The 27941-nt window shown below is 47.4% G+C and overlaps 2 protein-coding genes across 9 annotated transcripts in view; both read left to right on the forward strand.

Annotated features, from left to right (window-relative positions):
- The window catches only part of FNTA (farnesyltransferase, CAAX box, alpha), a 30552-nt gene extending 29828 nt beyond the window's left edge, over positions 1 to 724 (forward strand). For both annotated transcript variants that reach the window (XM_032618533.1, XM_032618534.1), the window contains one exon: positions 89 to 724. In XM_032618533.1, coding sequence (XP_032474424.1) covers positions 89 to 211 — 123 coding nt within the window. In that variant the 3' untranslated portion in view covers positions 212 to 724. The remainder of the gene's footprint in view (positions 1 to 88) is intronic.
- A 2064-nt stretch (positions 725 to 2788) lies between these two features.
- POMK (protein O-mannose kinase) lies at positions 2789 to 27888 on the forward strand. Of its 7 annotated transcripts, none has more exons than XM_032618333.1 (5): positions 2794 to 6973; positions 9069 to 9162; positions 9996 to 10150; positions 14226 to 14528; positions 24226 to 27888. In XM_032618333.1, the coding sequence occupies exons 4-5, from the start codon at positions 14247 to 14249 to the stop codon at positions 24994 to 24996; spliced, it is 1053 nt and encodes a 350-aa protein (XP_032474224.1). In that variant the 5' UTR covers positions 2794 to 6973; positions 9069 to 9162; positions 9996 to 10150; positions 14226 to 14246; the 3' UTR covers positions 24997 to 27888. The 7 variants fall into 7 exon arrangements, 6 of the variants coding, with proteins under 6 accessions (XP_032474224.1, XP_032474227.1, XP_032474228.1 ...); XM_032618334.1 differs by lacking the exon at positions 2794 to 6973 and adding an exon at positions 7014 to 7144; XM_032618336.1 differs by lacking the exon at positions 9069 to 9162.
- Positions 27889 to 27941: the final 53 nt, after the last annotated feature.

A 27941-nucleotide genomic window follows, 5' to 3' on the forward strand; every position in this document is an offset into this window, starting at 1 on the left:
CTGAATGAAACTGTACTAGTCCAAATGCATTTGCCCTAGGGATTGAATTACACATTTCCTTTAATGAATTTTTGTTGTTCATTTTCAGTTATGTGAAATCCTAGCTAAAGAAAAGGACACTATAAGAAAGGAATATTGGAGATATATTGGAAGATCCCTTCAAAGCAAACACAGCACAGAAAGTGACCCACCTACAAATGTACAGCAATAACACCATCTAGAAGAACTTGATGGGATGCTTTTATTTTTCTAAGAGACTCTAACGCAGGAGTTAAAAACCAGAGCGATCATCCCCTTTGCCTGTGGTGTGAAACGTACATTACACGGGCACTGCTTTTTAACATGAACCCAGTGTGATGCTCCTGGGGTGCTAATGCTGTTCAGACCGGTTCTTAGTGATTTGATTCTTGTTAAGCAGAGTGATTCAGGGGAGGGAGGAGAAACAGGAAGTCCCCAGAGGAACTTGGTAGCCTTTCAGCATTCACTGTAACCCCTTAGCAGCAACTGCCCTAAACGGTGTATGTGTCAGGATTTGCAGCGTTAATGTTTGCAGGCAACGCATATGTGAAGGATATGAGTCACTTACATTTCAGTTCAGAAAGCAGGGAGTGCAGTTGTTACATTAGAGCTGCTCTGCCACACTCACAGTATCTTGCTATCACTGTAACCAACTAATGCCAAAAGAATGGTTTTGTAATAAAATTATAGCTGTATCCTAAAACAATTGCCATAGTGGTTTGACTTTTTTTTTTTTTTTTTTTGCGGTACATGGGCCTCTCACTGCTGTGGCCTCTCCCGTTGCGGACCACAGGCTCCGGATGCGCAGGCTTAGCGGCCATGGCTCACGGGCCCAGCCACTCCGCGGCATGTGGGATCTTCCCGGACCGGGGCACGAACCCGTGTCCCCTGCATTGGCAGGCGGACTCCCAACCACTGCGCCACCAGGGAAGCCCCTGACTTTTTAAATAGCATTTAACTATATACAGGGGACATTGTCTCGGCTTAGAAAAGCAATTGAGGAAGGATATATTGCTATAAAACTGAAGAAACCAGAAACATGACTATGTTAAAGGAAATGTAATTAAAATGTGAAGTGGTCAGTTCTTGACTACAAGCAACAAAATTCACTCAAGGTGGTTTAAAACTCACAGGGTTTATTGAGGTATATAGGTAGCTCACAGAATAATTACCCGATCTTCCAAAATATGTCCCAAAACCCCACTGCAGAACTGGAGCATCACATTGCTGTTGCCTGTGCTGGGATCAGGAACTGCTGAGTGAGGCTGCCAGCTCCATGTCCACCTCCACCACCTTCCACGCAGGCTCACCTGCTTCCCTTCCCACAGGACGTGGCTCCAAAGTAAAGGCTCACTTTAGTGCATCTGATTGGAAAGAACCTGAAGGACCTCGAACAACCTTAACTGCAAAAAGGAATCTGGGAAATGTAGTTTATAGCTTTCCAGCCTCCACGCTTCAGGAAGACTTGCTAGAAAGGAGTTGAAGGTTGAACAAGCGAGTTTCTGTGTACCTGCACGTAATTGAATCTCACCTTATCAATAAAGAATTTTTGTTCACTGTTCAAAGCACCAGACTATAACTAAAGAAATTATGTAGAGTAGAACAGGGAATTCCCTGTCAGTCCAGTGGTTAGGACTCAGCCCTTTCACTCAGGGGTCTGCGTTCAATCCCTGATCAGGGAAGTAAGATCCTGCAAGCTGCGTGGTGCAGCAAAAAAACCAAAAAAATAACAGTTATCTCAAGAATTCAGGAAATAACGATATATTTTTTAAAATATTTATTTATTTGGCTGCACTGCATCTTAACTGCAGCATGTGGGACCTTTAGTTGCAGCGTGTGGGATCCTCAGCTGCAGCACGCGGACTCTTAGTCATGGCATGCGGGATATAGTTTCCTGACCAGGGATCGAACACGGGCCTTCTGAATTAGGAGCACAGAGTCTTAGCCACTGGACCACCAGGGAATTCCCACAATATTATTTTTAAACAAACTTTTTTTTTTCTGGCCATGCTGCGCAGTTTGTGGAAACTCCTAATAACAGTATTTTAATAATTCCTGGAGAAACTACCATATGACCCAGCAATCCCACTCCTAGGCATATATCCAGAGAAAATCATAATTCAAAAAGACACGTGCACCCCAGTGTTCACCGCAGCACTATTTACAATAGCCAAGACATGGAAGCAACTTAAATGTCCACCAACAGGAATGGATAAAGAAGATGTGGAACATATATACAATGGAATATTACTCAGCCATAAAAAGGAACGAAATAGTGCCATTTGCAGAGATGTGGATGGACCTAGAGACTGTCATACAGAGTGAAGTAAGTCAGAAAAATATCGTATAATATCACTTATATGTGGAATCTAGAAAAATGGTACAGATGAACTTATTTGCAAAGCAGAAATAGACACACAGATGTAGAGAACAAACATGGATACCAAGGGGGAATGGGTGGGGTGGGATGAATTGCGAGTTGGGATTGACATATATACACTACTATGTATAAAATAGGTAACTAATGAGAACCTGCTATATAGCACAGGGAACTACTCAGTGCTCTGTGGTGACCTAAAAGGGAAGGAAATCTAAAAAGGAGGGGATATATGTATATGTATAACTGATTCACTTTGCTGTACAGCAGAAACTAACACAACATTGTAAAGCAACTGTACTCCAATAAATTTAAAAAAACACTAATTAAAAGGAAGACCGGTCTGATTAAAAACAAACAAAAAGAACCAAAATAACTAGGATAATGGTGAAAAAAAAATTCCTGGAGAAAATATACTTTGTGGGTATTTAACATTTTACATGTCAGTTTTTGTTTTTAGACTCCAAAAATCTCTGAATTTATATTTGAAATTTTCATAAAGTGTCATCCCTATGTAGACAATTTCAAAGGTGTCATGAAAAAAAATTGTACAGAAAAGTTTTCATAAGATGGCATTTACTCTCAGAAACTACCTTGTCAGTGTACCCAAATTGATTAGATTCAGGGCTGCTGACTTGACAAAGCTCGTAAGAGACTTTAATAAAAAGCATAATGGCAGTTTACTAATTTACACTGAGAAATGTAACAGGCAGACCAAGCAATTGCAGCAGCCTAGCCACTTAGCATTTTCTGCCTGAAGTTTAACTAGGTGGCAATTCATTTATCAAAAGGTTGCTTAGTGAGTATGGAATCAGGTGAGGAGGCCCCATGGTTCAAGTGTATAATGACTTATTTTGATGATCCTAATGAGGGTCATCTCCTGATGGGCAGCTGAATACAGAGACCTGGCAGTGCACTTTTCTCATTGGACTAACAATTAAAATGTGGTCTGTGGAGGGGCTGTTAGCTCAAAATCATTTATCCAATGATACTTTCACTGTGTTGCTATCTGCACTGCTGGCGCATAAACAGTGGGTCAAACTGCTGGTGCCTTAGCACAAGTCAAGGCAGTGGTACTGAGTACTCATTGTTTTCTTCACTGCCATGCATTCACTGAACAATGTACTTGATGAATCAGTAATTATATATTTTAGTCACAGTACTCACGGTCTTTTCAGTATTTTGTGTGACTGAATGGAAGTATGCCTAAACTTTTTGCTTGTCTTGAAGAAAAGCATTTGTGCAGTTGTGTAAGTTGTGGCCCAAACAGGCCACTCTTCTTGGAATGCCATTTGTACTTGAACAACTGAGTGTTTATTGCCAATCATAAAATTTGAGCTTTTGAGGGAAAATTTTAATCTACCATAGTCAGCTTGACAGCCTCCCGCTACCTTCTGATGAAATCAAAGTGATGATATTAATGAATTATTAATGAATTATTATTGAATCAATAATGAATAGTTAAATGTATCCACAATTCGTGGATCCGTATAGCTCAATGGACCAATATTTTCCAAATGACCCATCTATGATATTATCATGAATGCATAAACAATCCATTCACATTACCAGATGTAACAACACAAAAAGTACATTGATAGAGTTGCAGATTCCACACTGCAACTAACCTTTGAGAAACCACCACTTGTCGAATTTTGGTGTAGTATTGGAGAATATCCACAACTTCTTAAAAGACTCCTAAAATACTCCCTTTCTGACTATATATCTGTGTGTATGAGTGGATTTTCTTCATGTACTTCAACCAAAAACACCATATTCCAACAGATTGAATATAGAAGCAGATAGGAGAATCTGGAAATCTTCTATTAAGTCAGACGAAAGAGATTTGCAAAAATGTAAAACTGCCATTTTCCTGGTTGGTTTTTTGGAAAATATAAGTTTCATAAAATGTTATTTTTGTTAACATGTAATGGGTTTATTGCTTTATTAATGAATTAAAATTTTAAAATCTCAAATATAGCAAATAGCACTAGCTTGGACCCACATAAAGGAAATCTGGAGCTAGAGGAGAGAGTAAGATCTCTGCCTTCAGGGATCCCAATTTTGAGAGAGACCAACAGTATGCTACACCTCTCAGTACCCTGAAAATGTTTATTAGCTTGTTGAAGAAGTACTATTTGGGAACACAGAAGCAGGAGGGATTATCTTCCTGATGGAGTCAGGAAGGGCTCACAAAGGAGGACAAATTTCGTTAATTACATCCTTTAGTGAGGCCTTCAACTCAATTTTTTAATTGGTTATATCCCAAATATTAACTTAGTAAGAGAGTCCAAAAGTTTTCCCTCTGGAAGTTATGTTATAAAAAGCAGTGTTTTTCAAAAAAAAAAAAAAGGCAATGTTTTTCAAATTGGGTTGTAACCCATTAATGGGCAAGTCAGTGTGTATCGACAAGCTTTAAAAACAAAAAAGTATATATAATAGAACTTTCAACTTCACTGAATTCTCTCACATTTTATTTCTTTCCTTCTACTTGACTTGGTCCACTCTAGCTTTTTTGCCTAGCAATTATTGTGATATAATCGACAAGTAACACTGTGTAAGCTTAAGACATACAGTATGATGATTTGATACATATTGTGAAATGACTACCACGTTAAGATTAGTGACCAGATCCTTCACCTCACACTTGTGTGTGTGAGTGTGTGATCTCTCTTAGCAAATTTCTAGTATATTCTAATTTTTTAAGGTGGAAGCTTAGATTGATCCAAGCTTAGATGATGATTTTTCCCCAATATAAGCATTTAATGCTATACATTCTATTTTTATTCAGCTCAAAATATTTTCTAATTTCCCTTCTTGAGACATCCTCTTTCAGTCAGGGATTATTTAGAAGTGTATCATTTAATTGCCAAGTGATCAGAGATTTTCCTGTTATTCTCTATTATTATTATTTAGTGGTTACTCTAGGAATTATAAAATACGTATTCAACTTTTTACAGCCTATTTATATCAATATTTTATCACTTCAATTGGCATGTAGAAACCTTACCACGGTATAGGTCTCCTCACCCCCACCATTTATGCTATAGCTGTCTTATATATTACCTATACTTACATTGAAAACCCCATCAGACAATTTTTTTGCATTCAACCACCAGACATATTTTAAAGAACTCAAGAATGTAGTCTATTACATTTACCAAGAGATTTACTATTTTTGTTACTTTTCTTTCATTCCTGATGTTCCAAGTTTCCTTCTGGTATAATTTTCCTTTTGCCTGAAGAAATTTCTTTCAGCAGTTCTTTTAGATTAGTTCTGCTGGTTGCAAATTCTGTTTAGTTTTCCTCAGCTGAGAAGGTCTTTATTTCATCTTCATTCCTGAAGGATGTTTTCGCTGGATACAGAATTCTGAGTTTCCAGTTCTTTCAGCACTTGAGAAATGTCACTTCCTGTCATTAGAATGGTCGTTCACATACATGTCATCTCTCTCTGGCTGCTTGCAAAATTTTTGTCTTTAGTAATTTGATTTTGATGTGTCTGGCCATGGATGTCTTTGGATTTACCCTATTTGCTCAGCTTCTTGAATCTGTAGGTGTCACCAAACTTGGGATATCTTCAGCCATTACTTCTTCAAACATTTTTTCAGCCCTTTCTCTTCTGTGGGATTCTCAATGCAAGAATGTTAGACCTTTTGTTATTGTCCCGAAGGTGCCTTTTGTTCTTTTTTTTCTTTCTTTTTCCTTTTTTTCCCTCTGTTGGTCAGATTAGATCATTTCTATTAATCTGTCTTCAAATTCACTGACTTTTTTTCTCTTGTCATCTCCATTCTACTATTGAACCAATCCAATGAGCTTTTTGTCTTGGTTATTATATTTCTCAGTTCTAGACATGGGCATTGGAAGGGCTGCAGCCTGTGAATTATTGTGAAGCGATGGGGAGTTACCCGAAACCCACTGGTAAGTTTAAACACCAGATGTGGATGGCTGTGGCTCACGACAGGAACTGAAGACACAGAGAGATGCTGAGGTGCGTGCGTGTGTTTTGTGCGTTCCTACGCAGCGCGGCTCAGCTGGGTGCATTTTTCCGCATTCACCTAGTGTTTTTCCAGGATGAAGTTACGCATAAACAAACGTGGACGTCTAGCACGGGCACCCCCGGGGGCCTGTAAAAGCACAGAGCGCTGGCCCCAGCCCCGTCTGGGTTGGAGCCCAGAATTCGCACTCCTGACAAGTTCCCTGGAGCCGTGAAGCGTCGGTACCTGGCCTGAGGACCGCCCTTTGGAAGCACGGCCTTGCGCTGAGCGGGAGCTTTCTGCAGCGTCTAGATCGTACAAGTCCTCTCCGCACCGGCACCCGCGCCCGGCTGCGCGTCCGGACTAAACACGTCACCGCCCTCACGCGCTGGCAGAGAAGCAGCCGCCACAGGAGCCGGCCGGGTGCGCCGACGCTGCTTCCGGGTGCACTCCGACACTGGCTTTGCGTTCCGGCGACCGACCTCCGGGTGCGCGGCGGCGGGAGGACGACACTAGGGCGCACCCTCGCGCTGGTCCTGCTGGGCGCGCTTCCGGCCACGCAGGCGCAGGAGGCCGCGAGCCAGACCGGGAACCGGGACTGCAGGTAGGGGCGGCGGGCCGGGGGAGGCGTCGGCAGGTAGGGGCGGCGGGCGGGCGCGGAGGTAGCTGGGCCGCGTCCTGCCCGGCGCCCGAGCTGGGCTTGAGCCGACGGACACGCCGCCGGGACAGGCTTCAGCTCCTGCCTCTGTTGATGCCGCGCTGCCACCGCCTCCAGGTCTGGAATCGTCTGCTGCCCCTTTTTAAAAAGCAGGGTTTAGCCGTGTTCTTTGGTGGTCTTGTCTTCTCCACCCTTGCTTGACCTTTACTATAGAACCTTAAGGCTAAGCAGGCATCCGGAATATTTAAAATAATTAATGTACCTGTGCTTTGTTGGCAAAATGGGATTCTAACCAAAATTGTATGGGCGGGGGTGGGGGCACTAATTCATCATTTCTTCTCTGGTTGGTTGTGTAAATTATTCTGTAGCTGGTAAAAACCAATTTTGTTCCATTGCTTTTCTTTCTTTTTAAATTAAGCTGTGAGTGTATAGCAGTGGGAACCACTTTTTTCCTTTGCCAGTTCTTTCTTATTGTCAGAAATCCTTTGTGTCTAAACAGTGCCTGAATTTCTCCTACCCACCTGGACCTTTAATTGTTATTTCTTAATTTGTAGAAGCTTTCAGTGTCGTTTTGCTTATTTCTGGGCGAGAACATTTCCTCAGCCATACAGCCTCTTCCCTAACTCTGGACAACATACTACAGAAATATGCCTTTAAAAGAAAAAGGAGGGGACTTCCCTGGTGGTCCAGTAGTAGAGAATCCTCCTTACAATGCAGGGGATGCGGGTTCGATCCCTGGTCAGGGAACTAAGATCCCACATGCCGCGGGGCAACTAAGCCCGCACACCACAGCTGGAGAGCCTTCTTGCCGCAAAGTGCAAAGCCCACATGCCCTGGAGCCTGGGCACCACAACTAGAAAGACGCCCGCGGCCGCAATGAAAGATCCTGCATGCCACAACTAAGACCCGATGCAGCCAAAAACAAATTAAGTAAATAATAAATCTTTAAAAAAAAAGACCATAAGGTGATAGAGTGGGTGAATGACTTCTTTAAGAAGTGGGTGGGACTTCCCTGATGGCACAGTGGTTAAGAATCTGCCAGCCAACGCAGGGGACACGGGTTCGAGCCCTGGTCCGGGAAGATCCCACATGTCGCAGAGTAACTAAGCCCATGTGCCACAACTACTGAGCCCCTGCTCCGCAACAAGGGAAGCCACCACAATGAGAAGCCCGGGCATTGCAACGAAGAGTAGCCCCTGCTCGCCGCAACTAGATAAAGTCCGTGCGCAGCAATGAAAACCCAACACAGCCAAAAATAAATAAAATGATTTAAAAAAAAAAAGACCCTATGTAAACCTTCCACATGTACACAGGAAGTGTGTGCAAACCTGAATCACCAGCTGCGGTATAGTCAATCCAAAAGAGCGAAGTAGAGCATCATGTATCTGCTTCGATAAACCTCAAAAACATAATGCTGGGCTTTTAAAAAAGCAAGTCATAAGAGGACTTTGTGTCCTGCATCCCTGATACAGAGGGATTCTACGCCATTTTATCTGAGGGACTTGAGCATCCGCAGATGTTGGTTTTCGCAGGGGGTCCTGGAACCAATCCCCTGCGGTTACTGAGGGACGAACAGTACAACACTGCTTGTATTAATATAAAGTTTGAAAACGTACGTGTATTATGTGTTGTTATTTATGGGCACATACTCATGTGGTGAGAATAAAAAGCACGCATGGAAATTATTAAAGTTCAGCTTGCACCCCCACGTCACGTGTGTTAACACAGATGTCTGGGCTCCACTTCAGAGTTTCTGGTGCAGTAGGTGTGGGGCAAGGACTTAAGAACCTGCATTTCTCAGAAGTTCCAGGTGGTGCTGCGGCAGGTACAGGGACCACAGTTTGAGAACTACTGACATACCAACTCGAGGATGGGGACTATTTCTTGGGATGGAGCAGAATAGGACTGCGAGGGGCCCCTGGCTTCAACCATGTTTGTAATAGGTTATTTCTTTAACAAGGGGATGCAGTATTACTTGACAAAGCTGGATGGGTGCTCATGATCTTACGTTTTAACTTTCTTTATGCTTGAAACATTTCAGGAAAGAAAAAAGATCCTAGTCGGTGAGGAAAATGGATTGGAAAAGAGAAAGCAGTGGGAGAGTGCGTAGGAAAGCGTTGCAGAAGCCCAGGAAGGTGATGCTTAGACCAGGGCGGGGGAACGGGGGCGGGGGGATCGGATGTGAGCAGATTTGGGAGCTTTGCAGAGACAAGTGACTGTCGGTGGTGACTGGTTGGTCTAGTGGCTCCGGGGAGGGAAGAATCAAGTCACCTGGTTGTGTGCCCATCACAGAGGGGAACCCTGTGGAGTGGGCATGCTGGCGACCGGAGAGACAGAATTCAGGTATGGATGTTGCAGACCTTGAGGGGCCAACTGAGCGAAGTGTAAGAGAAAGAGCCAGGCCACAGAAGAGACTTGAAACAATCGGCGTGTACACAGCCGCCAGAGCCACATGCGGGGACGAGACCGCGTGGACGGCGTGGAATGGAAGGGGGGCCCACGACATCCAGAGGGATGCCGTCACCTAAGCTGGGCTGGCTGGCTGCTCCCCGCCACCCATTCTTGTACGGCCTGTGAGCTGAGGATGCTTTTCACTTTTTTAAATGTTGGGGGAAAAATCAAAAAAACATGTGGCATGTGAAATTCGAATCTCAGCTTCCATGAACACAGTCTTGTTGGGGCACAGTCATGCTCGCTCACTTGTGTAGCACGGCCTGGCTGCTGCTGACAACGAGATGAAGTAACTGACGGTTACCTGGTCGCTCGGCACCACTGCTTCTCACCCCGCACATCACGGTGCCGTGGCCACTCGATTCCCGCTTCTGGCCCCTAAACCGGAACATTTGCTGTCTGATCCTTTACAGAAAACAGTTCTCTGCTCCCGGACCTCAGGTCTAAGTTGACACACTCTTGGTCACTTTAAATGCTACAGAGGAGAGATGGCCGTGGTTTTGCCCATTTCTTTAAGGTCACCTTCTAAGAATCAGGCGTCGGTGGAAGAAGCTCAAGAGACCGTGAGGCCTGAGTAGTGAACGTCGTCATCATGTCCACAGGAGTCCTGGAAGATGCCTGGAGGGAGAGAGGTGGAGAGAGAGATGTGGGCCCGGAATCTCGGTGAGGAAGGTGAGCAGACAACTCCCTGCAGCACTGCTGGGCGTTGCTGACGGGACTCAGGTGGTGGGTGAGCACACGGCATCGTCTCGAGAAGGGGCTGTTAAATGGGGCTGGAGCAGTCGAGTAGAGCCAGGGTCTCTCGAGCACCTCGTCATGACGGCAGGGATGAGCAAAGCGGCGTGTTCTCTTCTCATTAGGAAGAGTACGCTGGCCCGTAGAAGGGTCCGTCACTTCTAAAATTCCCTGCTCAGCGCAAGAGATCACTCCTGACCCTTCACCTGCAGCCTTGTCACTGGAAGGATACAGTTGTCACTCACTGAGATTGTGAACACTGAAAACAGCAGATTTGAGGGGAAGAGTTGAGTTTGGGAAGTTTTTTTTTTTTTAAAGGTTTCCCTTTTCTATTTTTTTTTTTAAAGGTTTCCCTTTTCTATTTTTTTTTTAAAGGTTTCCCTTTTCTATTTTTTTTTAAAGGTTTCCTTTTTCTATTTTTTTTTTTTTTTAGATGTTGGGGGTAGGAGTTTATTAATTTATTTATTTTTGCTGTGTTGGGTCTTGGTTTCTGTGCGAGGGCTTTCTCTAGTTGTGGCAAGCAGGGGCCGCTCTTCATCGCGGTGCGCGGGCCTCTCACTATCGCAGCCTCTCTTGTTGTGGAGCACAGGCTCCAGACGCGCAGGCTCAGTAATTGTGGCTCACGGGCCTAGTTGCTTCGCGGCATGTGGGATCCTCCCAGACCAGGGCTCGAACCCGTATCCCCTGCATTGGCAGGCAGATTCTCAACCACTGCGCCACCAGGGAAGCCCGGGAAGTATTTTTATATTTTAATGTTGAGATTTTATATATACATAAAAATACATACTACGTTTTCTTTATCCATTCCTCTGTCGATCGACGCTTAGGTTGCTTCCACGTCTATTTATATGGTAAATAGGGCTGCAGTCAGCACTGGGGTGCATGTAACTTTTCGAATTAGTGGGGGTTTTTTTTTGCTGGATATATACCCACAAGTGGGATTGCTGGATTATATGGTAGTTCTAATTTTAGTTTTTTGAGGGACCTTCACACTGTTCTCCATAGTGGCTGCACCGACTTACATTCCCACCAACAGTGCAGGAGGGTTCCCTTTTCTCCACACCCTCTCCAGCGTTTATTGTCTCTTTTGTCTTTTTGATGATGGCCATTCTGACAGGTGTGAGGTGATATCATTATGGTTTTAATTTGCATTTCTCTGATGATTAGCAATGCTGAGCATCTTTTCATATGTTGGCCGTTCATATTGTCTTTGGAAAAATGTCTATTCAGGTTTTCTGATCACTCAGCCATAAGAAAGAATGAAATTCTGCTATTTGTAACAATATGGATGGACCTAGAGAGTATTATGCTTAGTGAAATAAGTCAGAGAAAGACTAATACCGTATGATGTCACTTATATGTGGAATCTAAAAATAAAATCAACAAATGTATATAGCAAAACAGAAACAGATATAGAGAACAAACCAGTGGTTACCAGTGGGGAGAGGGAAGAGAGGGGGAAAGATAGAGGTATGGGATTAAGAGTTACAAACTCCTGTGTATGGAATAGGTAAGCAACAAGGATAATTGTATGGCACAGGGGATACAGCCATTGTTTTGTAATACAGGAAGTCCCCTACACATGAGCCTTCAAGTTGCGAGCTTTCAAAGATGCGAACCTATGTTCCGTCATCGTCAGGCGTGAGGGAAATGGCAGCTTGCCCTCCGTCTCCTATTGCTGACGACCCTTCAGCTCTACCATCCCCCACCTCCTCTCCCCACTCCAGTCAGTAACTCTTCTTGCCTGTCCACTCGATGCCAGCCCCTGTGTGCCAGCTGTTGTACTGGACTACTGTACTTTTCAGGGTACTGTACTGCAAGATTAAACATGTTTTCTGTATTTTTTGTGTTTTATGTATTGTTTGCGTGAAAAGTATTATGAACCTATTATGGTACAGTGCTGTAGCCGATTGTGTTAGTTTGGTACCTCGGCTGACTTTGTTGGACTTAACAAGCACTATCTTGGAATGGAACTCGTTCGTAGGTAGTGGACTTGCTGTAGCTTTAGATGGAATATAATCTAGAAAAATACTGAATCACTGTGTTGTACACCTGAAACTAATACAATATTGTAAATCAACTATAATTCAATTTAAAAATTAGGTTGAGATATATTTTACAGGCTATAGATTTGCTATTGTAAAGTGTACAGTTAGTGATTTTTAGTACATTCACAAGGTTGTGCAACCGTCACCACTAATTCCAGAACATTTTCATCCAAAAAGAAATCCTGTCACATCAACTACCTCTCCCCATGTCCGCTTCCACCCAGGCCCTGGCAACCACTGATCTACTTGCTGTCTCTGGACTTCCTGTTCTGGAGTTTTATATAAATGGAATCATATGCTATTTCCCTTAGTTAATTTTCCTGAGAATAATGTTTTCAATGCATGTTGCAGCATGTATTAGTGCTTTATTCCTTTCAATGGCCGAATACTATGTCATTGTGTGGACACATCACGTTCTGTTTATCCAGGCATCATCTGATGGACATTTAGGTTGCTTTCACTATTTGGCTGTTACGAATAACGCTGCTGTGAACATTCATGTACAGGTGTTTGCACGAATGTATGTTTTCAGTTCTCTTGGGTAGATACCGAGCCGTAGATTTGGTGGTGACTCTGTGTTTAAACCTTTGAGGACTTCAGACTGTTTTCCACAGTGGCTGCTCCATTTTGCATTGTCACCAGCAATGTATGAGGGTTTCCCATCCACACTTGTTACCGCCTGGTTTTTTGATTATAGCCATCCTAGAGGGTGTGAGGTGGGATCGCGTCGTTTTGGTGTGCGTTTCCCTGGTGACTATTAAAGTTGAGCATCTTTTCATGTGCCTGTTGGCCATCTGTATATCTTCTTTGGAGAAATGTCTGTTCAAGTCCTTTGCCCATTTTTAAATTGAGTTATTTGTCTTTTTATTGTGGAGGAGAAATATTATTTTTGAGTTGTCCACCAGACTCCAGGTAGAGGTGTCAGGAAAGCAGGTGTGGAGTTCTGGGGAGGCTGGGGCTGGGCTTCACACCTGGAGCTCAGCGGATGGGCATGGAGATCTCCCCACCCCGGGAACGAGGGCGGGGCCAGGTCCCAGCTGCAAGTGGTTTCCTGGGAGCCGAGTGCAGAGCATTTTCAGGAGGAGGGAGGGAGTGGTCAGCCAGGCCAGGTGCTGCCGAGGGGCCAGGCCTGCACGTTGGCCGTTGAGCTTTGGCACAGGGTCTGTGCCGTCAGTGGTGTCCCATGTGCCCCAGAGCTGCGGTAAAGCCGGTGCACAGCGGTGCAGCCACATCGCTCGTCGGGGTAGCGATGCTCCCTGCGCATGGCAACCAGCGTCCGCCCCAGGTACCCTGAGTGTCCCGCTCCCGAGGTCCAGGTCCCTCCCCACCCTCCACCGAGGCAACCGGGTGGTAATGCCTGCCTCCACCCCGGGCCTCACACCTGCTCCTGGGTGGGAGCCCACTGGATGGCGAGCGCCCCTGCCTCACCGTGGCTGCTCACCTACGCGCCCGCCCGTCTCCCCCTGGTCGTGTTGCCCTGCGTTCTCATCAGCTCTCGTTCTGGATTCCCGCTGGGGCCTCCCACCCTGGGGCACCTTTCACGCCTTTGCTTCTTAAAAACATCAGGGGGCTTTTGAGTACCTTGCAAGGAACATCCCAACCCCTCAGAGTCCCAGCCACACCCCGACCCCAGCTTCTCTCCTGTCCACCTCCTGCCCCAACCCCACTGGACTAACAAAGCCACAGTTTGCTTTCATCTTACTAGCTGTTCAGTGCGTATCTACTCGGCGCAGACAGCTGCAGGGAGACAGAGACAAAGTCAGACCCAAGACTCCCTTCTGCTCGAAGCTGTAATAGGAAGCAACAATTCTGGGAGGAGCTGGCATCAAGCGTTTGGTGCAAGGCTGCTCTCAAACCCTCTCTGATCCTCACGGTGACCCTGAGGCCCGGGAGGCTGTGTCACCCTCAGTCTTTCCTGAAATTAGATGGACCGTGACTACTCCCTGTTTCATTGTCTGTTTTAGGAGCTCGCAGAAGCCAGCACCATGGAGACGAGGCCCCAGGGGGGCAGGAAAGGGCCCCCGCCCAGGGACGTGCCCCCAGTGGTGGGACTGCTGCTGTCCATGGCCCTCATGAACGCCCTCCTCTACCTCTGCCTCGACTGGCTCTTCATCTCACCCCGGCGCTCCACGGAGGACCCCACGCGCTGTCCCTACGGCCACTTCCGGATGGGGCCGACGAGCAACTGCTCCCCGTGGCTGTCCTGCGAGCAGCTGAGGACAGAAGTGAGACAGATGAAGCGTGTCGGGGAAGGAGCCGTGAAGAGAGTGAGTCCCTGGCTCACCGCCCGGGGCAGCGAGTGGCCCAGCGGGAGAGGGGCTGGCATCGTGTGCCGGAAGCCACGAGCCCAGCCGCCAGTGCCTCCAGCTGGGACATTATCCTATAGAGGGAGGCGAAGGAAGGAAGCGGCTAGGTGCACCAAGGAGTACTCTGCTTCGTTGTTGACAGTAATAGAAAACTAGAAGTAATAACTACAGGGCAATGGTTAAGTTATGGTCCAAGCACTTGTAGAATATTCTACAGCCAGTAAGTGTAGTTAGGAACCCTCGGCAACATGCAAAAGCTCCCATGATAAGCAGAAAAGCAAAATAGAAAAGTGTGCAATATGCAGTTTTCATCTGCAAGATTGTATATGTAGAAAAATATTAAAATGATAGAAAGTGTGTTATGGTGAAGGAAGATTTGGGGCAGTTTTTTTCGTTCTTATTTTTCGAACTCTATAGTGGTATTATATTGATTAAAAATTTTTTATTTTAAAAAGAGAAAGCAAAGGGGCAAATTTAGTTCTCACACAGAAGCTTCCAGAGCCCCGTCTCGTGGGCTGCATTTCCGCAGTGGTTGCACTGAGACAGGGTGACTCCAGAAGCCAGTGAAGGGTGTTGAACAGGACAGACCCTCTGTGAGGACGCAGCGAGTGACAGCAGGGCTGCAGCTGGATAGACAGCTGTGTCCCTGAATGGGGAAAGGATTCACCTTGAAGGAGGGAGTCAGAGGGGAGAAGGGAGGGGAATTAATGTGAGGTGAAACCATGAAGCCAGGTGACGGGAAGGTAACGGGTTTCTTCAGATTCGCCCGCTCATTGTAGTGGGTGCTGGGGGCGCAGCAGTGGACAGAACAAAGGCCCTTGAAGCCGGCTGGGGAGTCAGACAGTCAAGAAGAAACAGGTGCGTAGGAAGCTGTGTTAGTGACGTGCTCTGAGCCAGTGGGGCAAGGGAAGAGCCGCGGGCTTGTTACTCCAGGTGGTCAGAATGGTGTGGTACTCGGGGACAATGACCCAGCAAGAAAGATGGGGACCAGCAGACGCCCCTGGGTGGGATGTGCCTGCTTGTCCAGGACCAGAGGCAGGATGCGAGGAAGGCGTCAGAGGTGAGGGTGCCCCGGGGCTGCTGGCCGCAGGCACCACCTTGGGCAGCGTGAGTGGAGGGGAGGACTGCTGGCCTGTGTGCAGAGCAGACCCGGCCGGGCTCGTGGGGAGTTTGGTGACAGGTGGCTACAGCTCGACATGAGTGTCAGCACCGGACACGGTAAGAGATCAGTGGGTTCTGGTTGTATCTTAAAGGTGGGGGCGGTAGGACGTCCCAGTAGACTGGACGTGGGGTGTAAGGGAGGGGATGACGGAGGCGCCCGGCTGGGGCAGCAGGGAGGACAGGGTCTGCGTCACCTGCTCGGGAAGGCCCTGTGAGTGTATGAGGTGACCATCCGGAGCCGTTTAGGTGGCCAGGCAGGGACACGGGCAGTCGGGTGTACGAGTCTGGCACTCGGGGGCGGGGATGGAGATTTGGGTGGTGTTGACAGCATTGGGCTAAGCGGTCACCAGGGAGGGGAGCAGTAGAGGACTCACCGCCAGGTGATTTCTGTCTCCTTCGGAGAGGGACCCTGAGGGCTGCCCGCTTGCTTCCATGCTGCTGTGCTCGCTCCGAACATTTTTGGAATTTTTTTTGGAATTGCTTTTTACCCTGAAGGATGTTTTTGAGTAGCTTCGATGGTGGCAGATTATTGTTTGAGGACAGATTTGATTTTACGGAACCTCGCAGGTGACACCCAGCCCCCTAGATTCAACAATGTGGAATGTGGTTTGTTCCACTGAGATTTTGTTTCTTTGGCTGAAACTTGCCCTTGGGTCACAGGTGTTCTGAGCGCAAGATATCAGCTCCACTGGGAGCCCCATCTGTCCTGCCCCGTTGGGACCTCGGGGCCTGTGCATGGTCCGGCCCAGGGCAGTCCGCTGACCCTCCCGTCTAGGCACCTACTCCAACAATCGTGCTGCGGCCACCCCGCCTACGCGGGCATCCCTCCTCTCTGGCACCCGTTCTGGGGGCATAGTTTCTCAATAGGAATTTCTGTGACCAAAGTTCCTGACATCCCTGTCTGACCTCCACCCCGCCCCTCCTGGCGCCCCGGCTTCAGTAGCTCCTCGGGGCCTCGGTGGGCTGATCCCACCACCTTCTCCCTCTCTGACCCTCCCGCCTGTCTGCATTCCGACTCACCCAGCAGCAGATTCTGCTGCTGTGTCCTCGTCACTCTGGCGCAGACACTGGCAACATCTCCCCGCATCTCTGTCTCCATCCTGCCTGGCGGGGAAAGCCCCACACCCGGTTGACGCCAGCTGTGTATCTGCACTTGGGCAGCTGTCCTGGAGGCAGAGAGGAACGCCACAACCCTGCCATTCCGGCACGACCACAAACCTCAGCACAACCCAGGGGTCAGGCTCTTTTCCCTTAGTTACTTTTTCCTCCCATTCTCTGAGACAGACGTTTCCTTTAACAACCCCCTCGTTGTTTCCTTAGACGTTTCCTTAGCTGGTGATCTTGCTACTAAGATGTTATGAAAACAGAAGCCACCCAGAGGCCCTGTCCTCATCTGCCCACCTGACCTACAAACCTTCCAACTCCGGGGTCGTCCCTGACTGCTCACAAGTTCCCTTTAAATGATTCCCCCTTCCCTACATCATTGCTCTTCCCCACTCTGAAGGTGGTCCCTACTGGCTACACACAAACGCTCGCGCTTTCAAAGAGAAAACCCTCTTCCCGTGATTCCCTGTTGCTTCCCCTCTGCTTCCTCCTCACCCATCCACCCTTCCATCCTCCTCCTGAGAGGCTCCCAAACACCAGCCTCCAGGGAGACGCTCTCACCCAGCTTCCTGCTGACCCCTGGCCGGATGTTGCTCTGCCTGCCTCTCACTTGACCTTTGCTGCAGCCCGGGCTCCTTGACTTTCTGGTTTTCCTCCCCTGGGCAGCCCTTCCTATTTACTCTCCCCTTGGCTTTGCCTCAAGCAGCGGTTCTTAGCCCAGAGGCGAGGCTACTCCTCAGGGGACGTTTAGCAATGAGTAGAGACCCCCGTGTGGCTGTCACAGCTGGGCGTGGGGAGGTGACACGGGCGTCCGGTGGGCAGAGACCAGGGGCGCTGCTGCCCACCCTACCATGCGGGGACGGCCCCATCCCCAGCAGGTGGCTGCGCGGCCCGAGGTGGCCCTGGTGCTGAGGCTGAGAAACCTTATTCCTCCCGGTGGCTTCCAGGGTCCCCTTCTTTTGTCTTCTTGGGATGCACTCTTAGGTGATTTAATCTATCCATTGCTCTAAATGCATTTTATGGGCTGGCGACCCCCAGCTTGATACCTGCAGCCCGTCCCTCTCCCCTGAGCTGCAGGTCTGTGTATCCACCTGTACTTGACCTGTCTACTTGGAAGTCTCTTGAGAATCTAAGTGTGACCAAGGTGGAACTCTTGGTAATTTCCCCTCTGAAGCCCGTTCTTCCCCAGCCCTCCTGTCTCAGTAAAGGCCAGCACTCCCCCCAGTGGCGCCGGCCAGACCAGGGAGTCAGCTTGCGTCCTCTCACCCCCTTCCCCTGACTAGGCCAAGAACAAGTTCTATCAGGTATGTTTTCAAAACATTTCCCAACTTGTTGGGTAACCCCTCCGTCCCTGGCCTTGGAACCGGCCTCCCTGCCCACCTGTGCCCTTATCCAAGCCCCAGGCAGGCATCTTGCAGACACACTTCAGACCACACATGTCCCTTCCTTAAAACCCAAAGCATCCTTAGGAATAACCCCAAACCCGGGCCCAACCTTCCTCCTAAACTCACCCAGGCCGGTCCGGGTCCTCACCCCACCCTGCAGCCACCCTGCCCTTTCTTTTGTTCCTTGATCAGACAAGCCCTTTCTCACCTCGGGGCCTTTCCCAGCCTGAAATCTCTTCCTCCCCATCTGCCCGACTCCTCATGTCCAGATCTCAGCTCAGATGTCACTTCTCTGAGAGGCTTTCCCTGACATCCCTCTCTAAACCCATCTCACCCCCTGCCGTGGACCCTCCCATCTGGCATCTGGTTTGTTGTCTCGTATAAATGCAAGCTTCCTGAGGGCACAGACACCAGTTACCTGTGTGTCCTCAGCACCTAGCCCGTGGCTGGTTCATAGAGCAAGTCTAGCCCGTGGCAGGTTCATAGAGCAAATTTTAGGGGCCTGAACACAAAGGCTCATTGGCTGAATCCACATAAAATAAAATACTGGCTTATCTTTGACAGTTTCCTCACTATACAAGCACACCACCCTCCCCCCTTTCCCCAGGCTGTGTTTCTGGTTTGTGTTTGGAATTGCTGGGGCCACAGATCTTTTCCTGCAGCTGGTTTGGGGGCAAGGCCGACTGCCCCCCTGTTTTTCCTTTTCTGCCCTTTGATTATGAACGCAGCGCATCCAGCTCGGATGTTCAAAGGAGCTGGAGCCCAGGGTGAAGGCCCTTCACCTGCCCCTCCCCGCTGTCCCGTCTGACGCCTGCAGGTGACAGCGGGTTCAGCCCTTTTGGATTTTTAAACCCAAGATGACACTGAACAGACAGGTACGTTTTCTGCCAGCTGCTCAAGGACAGCAGCGGCCACGTCTCAGGGCTGCCTGTTTTCTGAACCTCAGACTTGGGCAGCAGTGCTCGTGAGGAGGAAGGACTGCAGTAGAACCGGTGCTTCCGGGGGCGGACACTCCACCGTGCTTTGCGGACACCAGGCACCATCCCGGCCACTCGTGTCCACCTGGGGGAGCGGAGGCGGTGTGGCCCCGTGCAGCATCTGTGTACTTAGCCGCACAACCCTCCAGCAGAGTTTTCTCAGTTACATGGTTTTTCCTTTAAAATTAAGGTATGGTACTTTAAAAAGCCATAACATTTGAGTTGGCTCCCATCAGAAGAATGGATTCAGCTCTTACTCTGTCGCCCTTTTGTTTTGTGTAACCCTTAGAAGGGCCATGTGTGATCTGTTTTTACTGTGGAAGGCTGGCGGGAGCGCAGGCGTGGCATGAAATAGCAGCGTCTGCCCCTCGGTCTCCCCTGCAGGCTCCACCTCCTCATCCTCTTAGCCTTGGACTTCTCCTCTGTGCGCACAGCCCCGTATCTTTATCCCCTGAACGAACTCTGGACTTTTCTATCCCCTGCCGACCCCGCATCTTGGACGTTGAATGTCTTCTCAGTCTGAGTGTGTCACAGACCATCCCCTTAGCCGGCTCCTCCTTCACCGTCCCCGTCACCCTAAGGACAACCCCATCCATCCAGCTGCTTATGCCACAGCCCGGGAGGCATCCTTTGTTTTTGTTTTTGTATTTAATTTTTCTTTTATATTGGAGTCGAGTTGATATACAGTGCTGTGTTAGCTTCAGATGTACAGCACAGTGAGTCAGTTACACATATACATGTATCCACTCTTTTTCAGATTCTTTTCCCATATAGGTCATTACAGAGTATTGAGTAGAGTTCCCTGTGCGACTGAGCAGGTCCTTGTTGATTATCTGTCTTGTATATAGTAGTGTGTATATGTTCACCCCAAACTCCTAATTTATCCCTCCCCGCCCAGGGAGGCACCCTTGTCATCCCGCTTTCTCCACAGCCACGTTCAGTCCCTCAGCAAGTTGCAGCGTCTCCACACACAGGAGAGACCTGGAATTTGGCTGCTCCTCGGCTTCTTCCCGGCCCCCTTCCCACCCAGGCCTCTGTGCCTGGTACCTGATTATCTCGGCAGCCTCCAGATGGCTCTCTGCCTCCACACTTGCCCCTTCAGATGCTCTCACACAGCAGCCAGCTCCTCCGTGTAGGGTGCCCTGTCTCACGCTAGTCCTTTCGGCGACTGAAGGCCTCTCCCAGCCTCTGCTCCCCTCCCCCTGCTCAGACACTGCAGCCCGTGGACATATCCCACCCCAGGGCCTTTACCCCGCTGTCCTCCCCACCTGGGACATGGTCCCAGATGCCACGTGGCTCCATGCTCCACCTCCTTCAGGCTCCTGTTCGAGCCTCACCCCAGTGAGAGCTTCCCCAAGCTAGTAAAGCTGTAAACCCTTCCCTGCTTAATTTTTCTCCAAAGCATGTTTTACCTTCTAATGTACTTTACACACTTCCTATTTATTTTCTCTCTTGTCCGCCTCCTGCACTAGAATGTAAATTTCATATGGGCAGGGATTTATTTCCGTTTTTTTAATTGACATAAGTACTTGTTAAATGAATGAAGACAGATTTGACATTGTACTACAGAAGACCACATAAGCTAATTATCTTCTAAAATTTGTCTTTACATTTGTAATAAAGGATCACATGAATAATACATAAAGAACTAGATATTAATAAGCACACAGCAAACAACCCTAGAGAAAATACCGTGAAGGACAATGAACAGACTTTCCACAGAAGAAATACAGAAATGCCCAGAGGGTGAAAAGTGCTCAGTCTCATTAATAATCAGGGAAATACAGATTGGAACAGGAAAATGTTTTTCATCCATTAGATTGGCACAGATTACCAAGATTGGTAACACCTAGTGTGGTTAAGGCTCTAGAACACAAGATCTATACACGATTGGTGAAAGTACATGTTGGTACTTTGAAGGGTCCTGATAGTACCTCGTCTTCATTCAGTGGTGCATCTACTTACCTAGCTTATAAAAACACTTGCACGTGTGCACAGAGATGTAAATATAAGGCTATTCATTGCAGAATTGTTGTTGCTAGGAAATAAATGGGAAATAGTTTAAATGTCTATCAAGTCTTTAAAAACAGATTACATAAGATCTTGTTAACTGTTTATGTAAAATGATAGAGCTGTGTAGAAAAAAGAACCTAATCCATTCTGACAGCATCTGTTCCAAATTTTATGAATTTTTATTATATCATACTTTAGTTTAAAAAAAAAGAAATGATCATCTGTAAAACTGAAAATATACCAGTATAAGTAGTACACCCATACTATGAAATATTCTGCAGCTTTAAGAATAATGACCTAGATCTATATATACATTACAGAAAGATTTCTGAGGCATCTGTTAAATGAAAAAAGCCACCTGCAATATAGGTGTCATATTCCCACTTTACATAATAAACTCAAATGCTATTTGGTAAATGGACATTAATACATGTAAACGCATAGAGAAACTTCTGGGAGGTTACCAGCCAAATAGTTAGCTAGTTTCCTTTGGGTTGGGAGTAAATGCAGAGGAAGGAGTTCTACTCCTTCTGTATTTGAACTTTTACCAAGAAAAGTATTCATGATTATTTTTATAACTAAAAAAAAAAGGTAAAGTTGGTTTCTGAGAAATGATTCTTAACCTTTAACTTGCAAATATTTAATATTGGAGGCTTCAGATATTTGTGAGAGATCCCAGAGACTAATACTACTTAATAATAAGTAGTATTTAATCTTTCATTTATCTGAGGCACAAAAATGGATTTGTCATAAACGAGGGTTCAGGAGGAAGTCACGAGGCCTGTAGCCGAACGTCTCCCGCGTTTCTTGTTGAATAAATGCGTAAACCGTGGCAGCTTCTCTAAAGTGATTACTGTTTTGTAGGAAAAATGGGCCTGGACACCAAAGCCGTCTGCTAGTGCTGGTGCCGACCACGAGCAGGAGGGGAGCCCAAGGGAGTGATGGGCTCAACAGAAGCAGGGTTTTTTTGTTTGTTTGTTTTGTTTTGTTTTGCGGTACGCGGGCCTCTCACTGTTGTGGCCTCTCCTGTTGCGGAGCACAGGCTCCAGACGCGCAGGCTCAGCGGCCATGGCTCACGGGCCCAGCCGCTCCGCGGCATGTGGGAATCTTCCCGGCCCGGGGCACGAACCCGTGTCCCCGGCGTCGGCAGGCGGACTCTCAACCACTGCGCCACCAGGGAAGCCCAGAAACAGGATTTTTATATTGGAGTCAGAGATCAAATACAGCGCTGGTGCAGATCTATGGAGAGAATAAAATGTGTTCTGTATAAAAATAAATCAAATATATATTCATGAAACTTACAGTGACTGTAGCAGCCAGAGAAATATGGCTTCTTAATACAAATTATCCGTAGTGAAATTTCTCAAATTCGGATTTTTGAGAAGGTCTTGAAAGATTTCTCTTTTGAATAAACGGTCAACAGCAGTTAAAGGGTTTTTCCATTAAGGAACTTCCCTTCTCAGGCCCAAAATAAATCTTCACAGTCCTCTAGCCCACCTCCATTTGAAATAATAGTTTTTAGTTCTTTAAAAAAATGTTTTAAAATATAAAAGTAATATATATTCATTCTGGAAAAGTTATGCCAAAAGGTATGAAGGAAAAAAAAAAGCATATAAAGAGAACAGCAAAAATCCTTCGATTCCTATGTAACTTTGCCTTGTTTTATGCAGTTAGAACAATGGTATAAAAACACTTTGTATCCTTTTCATTTGTAACATGACTTTTACCTGTGAAAACCCTATCAGGGTCTGCATTTTGCTGAGCCCTGTAACCTTCCTTGAGTGGTCCTGCATAACCGGACTGCTCCCCGATTTTTGATGGATGGATAGCTTCCAGTTATGCTTTTATAAATAATGCCAGATTTTTATTCTCAGAGCTTTTTAGGTATTTCAGATTGTTGCCTTAGATAGATTGTAGATTTTAATGTTAAAGGCTCTTGATAAATATGCCCCAAGTTGCTTTCGTAAGCTTTATTTTAACAGTGAAGAAGAGGAAGCCAGAGGGACACAGCCCACGGGGTCAGGAGCCACCTGGTGCGGTGGAGTCCTGACCCGGATCCTGTTTTCTCTTCTGCAACTTTCTGCCTTCCCTTTGGGGACTCGAGCAGAAGATCAGTGGTTCTTATTTCTTTTTTTTTCCATACCACTTTATTTATTTGTTTATTTATCTATGTGTGTATGTATGTATCTATCTATCTATCTAAGCCGCAGAGCTCATGGATCTTAGTTCCCTGACCAGGGATTGAACCCCGGGCCCATGACAGTGAAAGCGCAGAGTCCTAACCACTGGACTGCCAGGGAATTCCCCTGTGGTTCTTCTTTGCCAGCTGATAGAAATGGGAATCCAAGGCTGTGTGGTACAGCGGCTCCTCTGCCAGCTGTGTGCCAGGACAGCAGGTCCAGTGTGTGCCACTTCAGCTCCTGCTGTTACAGCTGAAGTCACAAAACCACGGACCATGTAAAAATGTGTTCCTTACGTAGAGTCCTTCCTGTTTGTGGTTTGCTCTGACACCTTTTAAAGCGAATGGTGGCGTTGTGTGTGATGGGCTGGCTGGGCTCGGTCCCTGTGTGGGGTTTTCCAGCTCTCCACTCACCACTTTTCCAGCCTTCTCCCACCCCGACCCCGCTTCGTGCTGCCCTGCTTTGGTCTGTCTGCTACTCCCTGCCTTTGTTCGTGCTGTCCCCTCTCCTGGGAGTGCCCCCCATTCTCCACAGCTGGCCTGCGAGCTGCGTCATCCCACAGACCAGCTTTCAGGACATTCCCGCGGGCTCTCCAGACAGCCCTCAGCACCTGGACCAGCTGCCCAGCCTCCTCTGCGCTGGGCCTTCACCCTGACAGGGCATTTGCCTCACCCGGCATCTGGTCCTGCTTATGAGCAAGTCTTTGGAACAGTCTGTGCCTCGCTAATGTCTGTGTCCTCTGCACCACGTCTGACACTGAGAGGCATTTGCCGTGTTGCTTCCTGGCTCACCAGCTGACAAGGGTTCCGGGTTGACGTTCTCTGTGGCTGTGTTCCAGGTGTTTCTGTCCGAGTGGAAGGAACGCAAGGTGGCTTTGTCGCGGCTCACCAGGCTGGAGGTAAGAGACGACTTCCTGCACGGACTGCGGATGCTGAAGTCGTTGCAGAGTGAGCACGTCGTCACGCTGCTGGGCTACTGTGAGGCTGACAACAGCATCCTCACCGAGTACCACCCCTTAGGCTCCCTGAGCAGCCTGGAGGCGACGCTGAACCTCTCCAAGTACCGGAGCACGAACACATGGCAGCACAGGCTGCAGCTGGCCCTGGGCTACGTGGCCATCATCGACTTCCTGCACCGTAGCCCCCTGGGCACGCTGGTCATGTGCGACTCCAGCGACCTGCCCAAGACGCTGTCCCAGTACCTGCTGACCGCCAACTTCAGCATCGTGCTCAACGACCTGGACGCCCTGCCCCTGGTGAACCGCAGCACCGGGGCCCTGGTGAAGTGCGGCCACCGGGAGCTTCGCGGGGACTTCGTGGCCCCAGAGCAGCTGTGGCCCTACGGAGAGGACGTGCCTTTTCACGACGACCTCATGCCCGCGTATGACGAGAAGATCGACATCTGGAAGATTCCAGACGTCTCCAGTTTCCTTCTGGGGCACGTAGAAGGGAGCGACATGGTCCGATTCCACTTGTTTGATATTCACAAGGCGTGTAAGAGCCAGACGCCTGCAGAGAGACCCACCGCTCAGGACGTCCTGGACACTTACCAGAAGGTTTTGAATCTACTCAGAGACACCGCGACATCTCAGACAAGAGAGATGCTGTAAAAACCAGTGCAGTCGGTGAGGTATGGGAGTCAAGGATCGGATGGAAGAGTTACAGTGGTTCCGCTCTGATGGTGAGGTTTTTGCTGCTTTGACCCGTGGTTCTTCCATCCGCGTGCACAAGTGAGCGGCTCCCTATCCTGGCTGCCTGGCAGGAGTTACTAAGCCAGAGCAAACCGGGCTTGATGGGAGCCTGGCTTCAGGCAAAGGTGCAAAGAAGCAGCGAGTCTGGCCAGTATCTGAAGGAAGTAACAAAAATGGAGCTACAAAGAGGCTTCCCTAACACCTAAATGTGTAAGCTTGTAAGAAATGTGTGTAGAGATGTTTTTAAATTGCAGTGTACAGAAGAAACAAGCAGTAGTACTCGCTTTTTTAGGTGAGTATTGCGGTGTATTTCACTGGTACTGATGGGGCATCTCTACCATTTCAAATGATTGCTCTGTGAAGCTCCCTTGCCATTCCCTTTCCCAGCGAGCTTGCACGCTCTTTGAAATTTTGAATGGATAAGGAACATTTAAAACATCAAGTATGATGGAGATTATGTTACTGCCTTGGATGGTGCTTGTGAAATTCCTACTTACCTTCCAGCTGGATTTTCTGTGTCCAAAATTAATTATTGTGAGCATTTTATATCAACAGTATCTGTCGCTCATTGCTGGAAGGTGTCAAGCCCTTCCACTTGAGTTGCATGATTGAATCCTTCAAATAGCTCTTTCCTTGGTCACTGTCATCCTTGTTTGCAGGGGATGATGGGTTTGGTGCATAGTCATCATCGCCAGTAAGGGGGTTAAAGCTGACTGAGGGGCAAAGATGCTGTGCGGCCGACTGCCTGCCCCTGGCTTGCACAGGCCTCACAGTCACTGGAGTCACAGGGAGCTGGGCCCTGACCCACAGGCTCTGACTCAGTCTGTCTGGGTGGAGTCCAAGAGTTTGCATTTCTCACTGGTTTCCAGGTGATTCTGGTGCTGCCAGTCTGGGGACCACATTTCGAGAACCACTGTGCTTAACTGTCAGGGAGGGCAACCCAGGCAGTGGGCTGGGAGTATTGTCAGCATTATCCCTATTCTACTGCCTGTGGTTGATCGGGTCTTGTGGGTCCTATGGTTCGTCAGAGAATACACTTGCCCAGAGTATATTAACTGCTACTTTCTGTTACAAAAATGCTGCCAGAACCCACTAGGACGGCTGTAATCAGAAGGATGGACAATAACAAGTGTTGGTGAGGATGTAGAGAACTGGAGCCATCATACACTGCTGGTGGGAATGTCAAGTGTTCCAGCTGCTTTGGAAAACAGTCTGGCAGTTCCTCAAAAAGTTAAAATAGAGTTACCGTGACCCAGCAGTTCCCCTCCCCAGTATTTACCTGAGAGAATTGAAAACATGGCCATGAAAGAACTTGTACGTGAATGTTCATAGCAGCATTACTCGTGAGAGACAAAAGATGAAAATAACCCAAATGTCCACCCACTGGTGAATAGATAAAGAAAACAAAGAAAATGTGGTCCATCCATTCCATGAGGTGTTGTTCAGCCATAAAAAGGAAAATAAGTACTGATACATGCTCCGACATGGATGGATATGCTAAGTGAAAGAAGCTGTCACAAAAGACCACATTTGTACGATTTCATTTATATGAAATGTCCAGAGTCGAGAAACCCATAGACATAGAAAGTAAATTAGTAGTTTCTAGAGGCTGGCAGGGGCTTGGGGTTGAAGAATGGGGAGTGCTTGCTTGTGGGTACAGGGTTTCTTTGGGGGTGATGAAAATGTCCAGAAATTATGCAGTGGTGATGGTTGCACAACTCTGAATATACTAGGTAACACTGAATTGTACAAAAGGGGAAAATTCTATGGTATGTGAATCATATCTCAATAAAGCTGGAAACCCCCCCCACCTCTGCCACAGGACCATGTACCTCTTATGACCCTTTTCACTTGATGTAGTAGTTACTGTGTGGAGTTGCTGATTTGAAATTACCCTATTCATGTTGTAATTCTGGTTTGAGGGTTTTCTCGGTTTGGTGACTTTGCATTGGGAGCAAAACATTGTTTCAAATGAATTTGTTTTAAAATATTGATGATAGAGCTAAAATGAACAGCATGGTATAAGGGAGGGGATGCTGTCAGGATCAGAAGACCTGAGTTATCGTCCCAGCTCTGCCTCTGACTCATGTGTGGCCTCAGACAAACCCATTTCTAAATGAGAGAGTTGGTGAGAGGCATTTCCAACTTCTGCTCTGCCTCTGAGTTCTCCCTGATGCTTTATCATGCCAGTGCCAGACACCAAACTGGCCCTGGCCCTTCAGGTTCAATCTTCAGTACCAACAGAACTGCAAAATCATAAGAGGAACTTACATGCTCACTAAAACCTAGGTGAGTTCATTGCCCACATATTCAGCAAAAGTATAATCAGGAGAAGAGGCAGATGAGGTGAGCCATTCTCAAAGCACAGCGCATGATTTAGTGGTCTCTCTACTAACCTTATTCCAAGTTTTTTTTTTTTTTAATCACCATGGGGACATCACTGGAGGTCCAGTGGTTAAGACTCTACACTTCCACTGCAAAGGGCAAGGGTTTGATCCCTGGTCAGGGAACTAAGATCCTGCATGCCACATGGTGTGGCCAAAAAAAAAGAAAAAAAATGATCACTACCATGTGGTTTATAGTGTGTTTTCTCTTTATCTCATGTGATGCTACAAACACCCCAAGCTTCGGAGAGCCTCCAGGGATTGTAAATCGTTCAGCAGAGACAGGACACGTGAGTGTCCTTAAAACGAGGCACATGAGGTGGGAGTGGGGTGGAAAGCTTATCTCACGCAGGATGTGTTAAAAAGGTCCTCTATGTATCCACCCTCCCCCCATTATTTTAAAAATAAATGTCAGTTTCAGTAATCACTATTCTCATATGACTTTTAATCATTTAACATAGGGGTCCCCAGCCCTGGGGC

The sequence above is a fragment of the Phocoena sinus genome, chromosome 21 (genome assembly GCF_008692025.1).
Source record: "Phocoena sinus isolate mPhoSin1 chromosome 21, mPhoSin1.pri, whole genome shotgun sequence".
Classification (NCBI taxonomy): domain Eukaryota; kingdom Metazoa; phylum Chordata; class Mammalia; order Artiodactyla; family Phocoenidae; genus Phocoena; species Phocoena sinus.